The sequence below is a fragment of the Phyllostomus discolor genome, chromosome 5, assembly GCF_004126475.2.
Source record: "Phyllostomus discolor isolate MPI-MPIP mPhyDis1 chromosome 5, mPhyDis1.pri.v3, whole genome shotgun sequence".
NCBI lineage: Eukaryota > Metazoa > Chordata > Mammalia > Chiroptera > Phyllostomidae > Phyllostomus > Phyllostomus discolor.
The window spans coordinates 55,478,423-55,485,101 of record NC_040907.2 but is presented as its reverse complement, the minus strand read 5'-3'; the positions used below and the strand labels follow the sequence as shown (position 1 = coordinate 55,485,101).

General features: G+C 39.1%; 1 protein-coding gene and 1 pseudogene across 2 annotated transcripts in view; one reads left to right on the top strand and one right to left on the bottom strand.

The window, feature by feature from the left end:
- The window catches only part of CRYZ (crystallin zeta), a 28,010-nt gene that overhangs the window by 1,776 nt on the left and 19,555 nt on the right, over positions 1 to 6,679 (top strand). The window contains exons 2-3 of one of the 2 annotated variants that reach the window (XM_028513215.2): positions 3,892 to 4,015; positions 5,627 to 5,779. In XM_028513215.2, coding sequence (XP_028369016.1) covers positions 3,905 to 4,015; positions 5,627 to 5,779 — 264 coding nt within the window. In that variant the 5' untranslated portion in view covers positions 3,892 to 3,904. The remainder of the gene's footprint in view (positions 1 to 3,891; positions 4,016 to 5,626; positions 5,780 to 6,679) is intronic. The other variant, XM_036026294.1, reaches the window with a different exon arrangement.
- On the bottom strand, positions 5,961 to 6,120 carry LOC114498151 (annotated as a pseudogene).

Below are 6,679 nucleotides of genomic sequence, written 5' to 3'. Positions count from 1 at the left end.
TTAGAGGGAGGAGCAGGGAGAGAGGAAGAGAAACATCAATGGGTGGTTGCTTCTCAGGCACTCCCATTGGGGGCCTGACATGCATCCCAGGCATGTGCCTTGACTGGGGATTGAACCAGCAACCCTTTGGTTCACAGGCCTGGTGGGTACTCAGCCACTGAGCTACACCAGTCAGGGCTATTCCTTTAATTTTCATTTAAACCTAAAGGATTCAAGTGTAGCATGGAAAAAATCACCAAGGAAGAATTTTAAATTCTGAATTTCTTAGATTTGCAAAGTTTGGCTGGCAATGTTTCTTAGATTAACAAATAAAATAAAAATGAAAACCAAATTACTCTTGGTGAAAAATTTTAAAAGTTTTTATTTGAGATATGGAAAAGCCTATTTGAAGTACAGTTTAATTTAGAAAAACACAAACAATGTGGCAGGACTGCTGACTGCACATGATTTACTCAAAATAATCAAGCTCACTACATGCTAGGGGTACTGTGACCCACTACTCACCATGTGCTGCTGCTGCTAATCCTATGCTAGGGAGTATTGGGCCCATTTTACAGATAAGAAAATTATTAGTTTCCCTAATAGAATAATGCCATGTATATGTCTATTGGGTCCTCTAACTTAAGGGCATTTGACATATTTCAAATTGTAAGCAGATACCTTGATCATAAAATACATAATCCTACCTGAAGGTTAGTTGAATTTCATATTTCTAACTCAATCTTTCTCACTATCAGCATAATAAAGTACATTCCTAAGAAATTAGGGCTCTTTTCTGCAAACATTGCAAAGGGTGAGGTGAAAAGGATTGTATAGGAAGGAAGTGAAATCTCGAAACAACATCTAGGGTGTAGCACTTGGGTTCTAGCTTTGCTTTTGTGTGACCTTGACAATTCACTTAACCTCTTAGAATGTTTTTCCATCCATAAAATGGATGGTAATTTTATTTCCACTTCTGCATACAGTGTTAATAACTATTGCTTCTCTACCCATTGTGAAAATAACTATCACTGGATGTGAAAGATGTGCTTTTTAGAAGAAATCCGGTATTGCAAGGTCTTAAGAATTAATCATAATAGCAGTTTGTGTGTTATTTCATTCTTTTTATTATACCTTCTGACATAGCACCTATATTACGAAGCAGATCAGGACCCTGTGGGTAGCTGAGGGGGTTCAAACACCAGGAGTATAGGTTGGATCCTGATCAGTGACAACAGCAAAAGCTCAGTGGGAAATAAGATCGCCAGAAACAAAGTAGAAGACAGAGGTCATGGCTGTCTCCTTACAGCACCAAAGGATAATGTGATAGGTTGGGTCCAGGCAGGGTATCTTCTAAATCCAGTATTAAGCATGAGCCTCCTCTTTGCTTTATTCTTTTTTCCCAATTTAGCAAATGTCAAAATGTAAGGGGAAAATATATATGCTAGATATTTTTTGACAGATTCTATTTCAGGGCAATTTTGCTTTTATTATTGCTACAGTTTTTGAGGATAGTGATGTCTGTTGGTGAGCAGACAGGTGCGAGGGCTTGAAAGAAATGAATCGGTAGGAAATGGGTAGATACTGAATGTGGAAAAAGAGCTCCGAATCCTACACGGTGTGTGTGGGCATGTGTGAGAGACTGGGGGGTGTGCAGGAGCTGGGTGGGTGGGGGTGGGGGCTGAGGTGCTTTCTCTCCACCCTTTGTGTTCTCTGAGGTTGGTGCAGTGCCTCCCTTACAGTTAATGTTCAAAAACTACATGTCGAATGAATGACAACCAATATTTGGTATTAGTGTTTTCTTTAAATCATTCTCTAGACTGTGAACTCTTTGGGCTAAGTATTTGTTTTTACAACCAGAGTCCTGTAAATATTGTTTTGATAACTCAAAGATGATTATAGAACTTTAGAATCAAGAATATGTTAATGAAAAAGAAATTAGAAAGGAAAAATAGATGGGGAAGGAATAATGGTGTCAGCTGTACACGGGAGTGAACATTGTCCAGGTTCTGTAGTTGATGCTTGCTGTGTCTCTACCCCTACCCTGGAGTGGGAGCCCCGATTTTAGATGAGGCTCAACGAGGTCAACTGCCTTGCCCAAGGCCACGTAGCAAGTAAATGACAGAGCTGTCATTCATACTGAGAGCTGTCAGATTTCAAAGCCCACACTTTTCTTAACATCATGCTGAAGACAGAAAGAAAAAAAAGTTGTTCTTACTTCCAGAATGGAAAACTTGGATCTAGACAACTTTTTTCCTGTTTTATTTTCTTTATATTTTCAGTTTCTTGTCTAAGAAGTGCCCAGCCTGAGTGAAGATAGTAGTGCAGCAGTGAGACCTCAGAGTCATCTCTGCACAGGCCTTCTCACCCTCAGGGACTGCGGAGCTGCCCCACGGCGCTGCTCTTAGGGTTAGGCCTTGTGCCTGCTTCTGCCCCTTTTTACTAGAGGGCTGCCCTTCAGGATTATGTCATTGCTGAACAGCCTTTCAGCAGTGGAAACTTTTTTTGCTTTCTCTGCTGTGCTAGGTACTATATTAAATCATTTGAAATAAAGGTGTTTAAAATGACACAACTTTTGACTAATTACATTAAGAACTTTCCATTAATAACACCATCAACATGCTTATGATCCTCCTCCCCCATATATGGAAAGATATCTTATAATTAGCATGGACTCTGTTCTGAATAGCCTTGTGCTGAGCTTCAATAGAGTGAAAGTCTAAATTCTTTCATCTTCAGTCCTAGTTTCTGCAACTCTTTTTGGAAAAAGACTCTGAGTTTTCATTTTAACGTTAACAGTGGTAGAACAGAAAGGTAAGACAGTAACTGGAAATTACCCTTGTAATTTATAAAAGAAGGTTTGCAAAGCAGTGTTTTAGTTTTCAGTGTTTTTCCTCCTTTTTAAAGTGAAAGAACTTCATAAAGCCAAGTGTTTTGGATCGATAAATCTCAAAAACTTAATGCTAAGTGGAAAAAGCAAGCTGCAGAATCAAGTACAGTGTGATCCAGTCTAAGTAAAGCTTGAGCCATGGCTGGTGTGGCTCAGTGGGTTGGGCATCGTCCCACAAACCTAAAGGTTGCTGGTTTGATTCTTGGTCGTGGCACAGGCCTGGGTTATGGGCCGGGTCCTTGGCTGGGGGTGTGCGAGAGGCTATTATAGATGTTTCCCTAACGCATCAATGTTTCTCTCCGTCTCTTTCTCCCTTCCTTCCTCTCTCTCTAAAAATAAATAAATAAAGATCTTTAAAAAAATAAAGTTTGAAAACATGCAAAAAACATAGCATATATTGTTCCATAATATATTCACATGTGGTAGTGGATAGCATCATGCCTGGGAGTGAGGAGCACCGAGTTTATGGTAAGTTACCTCGTGGAAGGGTGGGGCAGAGATGGGTTTGGGGATGGGTACCAGAGGCTTATAATATCTGTAATGTTTTAGGTTTTTAAAATGTTAAGACTTGCTAAAGGTGGGTGGGAGACGGATATGTTTATTGTAGTCTTTGTAATTCTTTATGCATTTGCAATAATTAGTAATCCAACAAAAGAAGATCTATTTATTTAATGTTGATAAAACTTACATTAGCTCCTAAAGTTTCCAAGATGATGCAGCCCAGGCTTATCCAAAAGGACACCTGCGATTCTCATTATATTATACCTATCTGGATGTTTTTGTTTGCATGTTTGATTCCCTGTTGAAGGCATTGAATCACTACAGGAAGCAATATGAAGTATTTTGCTTTGTAGCTTGAAGGATTTGTAAGATAAAAGGTTTTTAAACATGAAATGAGATCAGTGGTAAGCTTGTGATTTAAATTGTCATTTGAAAAATTGTTTGATCTGACCCTCCAGGGGAAAGAAAAACACAGTGATAGGCTAGATACAATAGGACAATACATTAATTTTTTTTCTTAGTCTCTAGATCACCATGGCGACTGGACAGAAGTTGATGAGAGCTGTTAGAGTTTTTGAATTTGGTGGACCAGAAGTGCTGAAACTCCAGTCGGATGTTGCAGTACCAATCCCAAAAGACCATCAGGTGGAAATAGTTACTTAAAAATAGACAATAATTACAGAGCACGAGGTTCTAGCACATCAAATTAACATTCAAAAGAAGCAGATTCACAGTGATTATACAGACATTGAATTAGGACAAAGTTTACACTGTTTATATATATGAGCTCTGACAGATAATGTAATTCTAATAGTGGAGTAGATCTAAAAAAAGAAATAATGTCTTGTTTTAAGGATTTTTTGAAGTTGAGAATCATCTGTGCAGTGCAATAGTTGGCTTTTTCTGAATGGAGTCACAGGTAGTTGTGAATAGTGACTCTTACAGATTTTCCTGATTTTTATTTTTTGTACATTAGGAAAACAATTTTCTTCTCTATGCCTGTTTTCCACATACAATGTAAGAGACTTTAAATGTAGAGCTTAATCATTTCCACTAACTTTAACAATATACTTTTTCTTTTTTCTTTTTTTTTTAAGATTTTATTTATTTATTTTAGAGAGGGGAAGGGAGGGAGAAAGAGAGAGAGAATAACATCAATGCGTGGTTGCTTCTCATGTGGCCCCCACTGGGGACCTGGCCTGCAACCCAGGCATGTGCCCTGAGTGGGAATCGAACCTGCGATACTTTGGTTCGCAGCCCGCACTCAATCCACTGAGCTATGCCAGCCAGGGCAACAATACACTTTTTCAATAAAAATTACGTATTTTTATTACTGCACCTCCCATGGGTCCTGAGTCTAATTTCCTTAGCAAGCCTTATGAGAGTTTTCACAATCTGGCCATAACCTGTCTTTATAGATTTACTTCTTATCACTCCTTCTCAATAGATTGCGCTATAATAACATCAAGCCTTGTCCACTTTCTCCATGAGGCCTTTTTTTTCTTCTGTCTTTGCATAAAATAGTCCTTTAACTTGAAATACAAGTTTTCACCAATTCCCAGAGAACTTCTGCTCATCCTTTGAGGCCTGGTGCAAATACACTTTCTTTGAAATGCCTTCCCTTACTCTTACAGCAGAAGTAATTCTCTGTTCATTAAGGTAAAATAAGCTTCTGTACCTCAAAATCTCAATAAATCAACAATAGAAAATTATTTATTCTCTAAATTCCAAAATTCTGAAATGTTGGTGGGTAGCTCTCCTCCAACAGTGGTTTAGGGACCCAGGCTTCCTCCGTCATGTGGCTCTGCCATTGTCAGCACTTGTCCTCTGAGGTCACATCCAAGGGCAGGAGCAGTGTGGATTGCTGAGGAAGGTCTTCATGGGTCAGGCCTGGAAATGGCTGTCATCACTTTTGTCCATATTCCCTTAGCTGAAACTCGCTCATTTGGCTACTCATAACTGTAAAGGAGCCAGGAAAATAGTTTTCCTCTGTACCCAGGAGGAGGAAATAGATTTGATGAGCTCGTAGAGGTCTCTGCCACACATCTCAAATATTTCCATCACTGTTTTCTCAAAATGTTTTTCATATTGCACATAAGCCATTCTGTCTTATATTTTTATATGTGGGTTTGCAAAACTGGAATGTGAGCTCATGGAAGGCAAGGTCATCCCCTCCATTTTTATAGCTCCCATCACGGTTACCATCCTAGCACAATGCCTGAATGCTCTGTGTAAACGACTGCGCTGTCATTGCAGGTTCTAATCAAAGTCCATGCATGCGGTGTGAACCCAGTGGACACATACATTCGCTCTGGTACTTACAGTAGGAAACCACTCTTACCCTACACTCCTGGATTGGATGTGTCCGGGGTAATAGCAGCTGTTGGAGATAATGTTTCTGCTTTCAAGGTATTACATTTTTAAATTATTTCTATTTTAGCTTCATATTTTTTCTTAAAATATTTTAACAGTTTTAAAACGTGTCACTGTTAAGTATTACACAAGTTCTGCCACTTGGGGGACTCCTGTAATAACAAAGAAGTTACCTTTTAGCCAGAGGCCTTACTTATTTGCTTTGTTGAGAATAAGTGTAGGGTCATTTCTGTATCTCCACATGCCCACAGAATGAAATGGTGAACCTTTTAACAGAAATATGTAAGGGAAGAAAACAAGAAAATCATAGTTTTCTAACTCTTGACCGATAAGAACAGATACTACACTTGATTTTAGCCAAAAGGCCGAGAAGCGATTGTTTTCTAACTCTTGATAATACACAAACCAGCATAGTATTTTTATCCTCATCTGAGGGCACGATTATTGATGTTAGAGAGAGGGGACAGGAGGGAGAGAGAGAAGGAGAAACATTAATGTGAGAGAGAAACATCGATGCACATGCCCCAACTGGGGACAGACCCACAACCCAGGCATGTGCCCTGACCAGGAATCAAACCCAGGACCCTTCTGTTTATGGGATGACACTCCAACCAACTGAGCCACACTGCTGAGGGCACAAACCCACATAAGTTTTAGTACTTTTTATCAGTTTAGCTTCATAAAGTAAAGGGAATGTAATTTTTTTGGAATAATAAGTAAAAATGAAAAAATGCAAGGTCACTATAGATTTTCTGAGTTCCAACTCAGACAGAACAAGGTGATGCAGGCGGTGAAAGTGTTATGATCAGGGCTTTTGTTATTTATATGCCAAAAGACTTTTAAAACAGAGAGAGTATATTTATGTTGTAGCATCTTTCCTCATAATTCCTTGACCCACTCAACTTTGTCCCCTCATTTAGCCACAATTGGACTGAG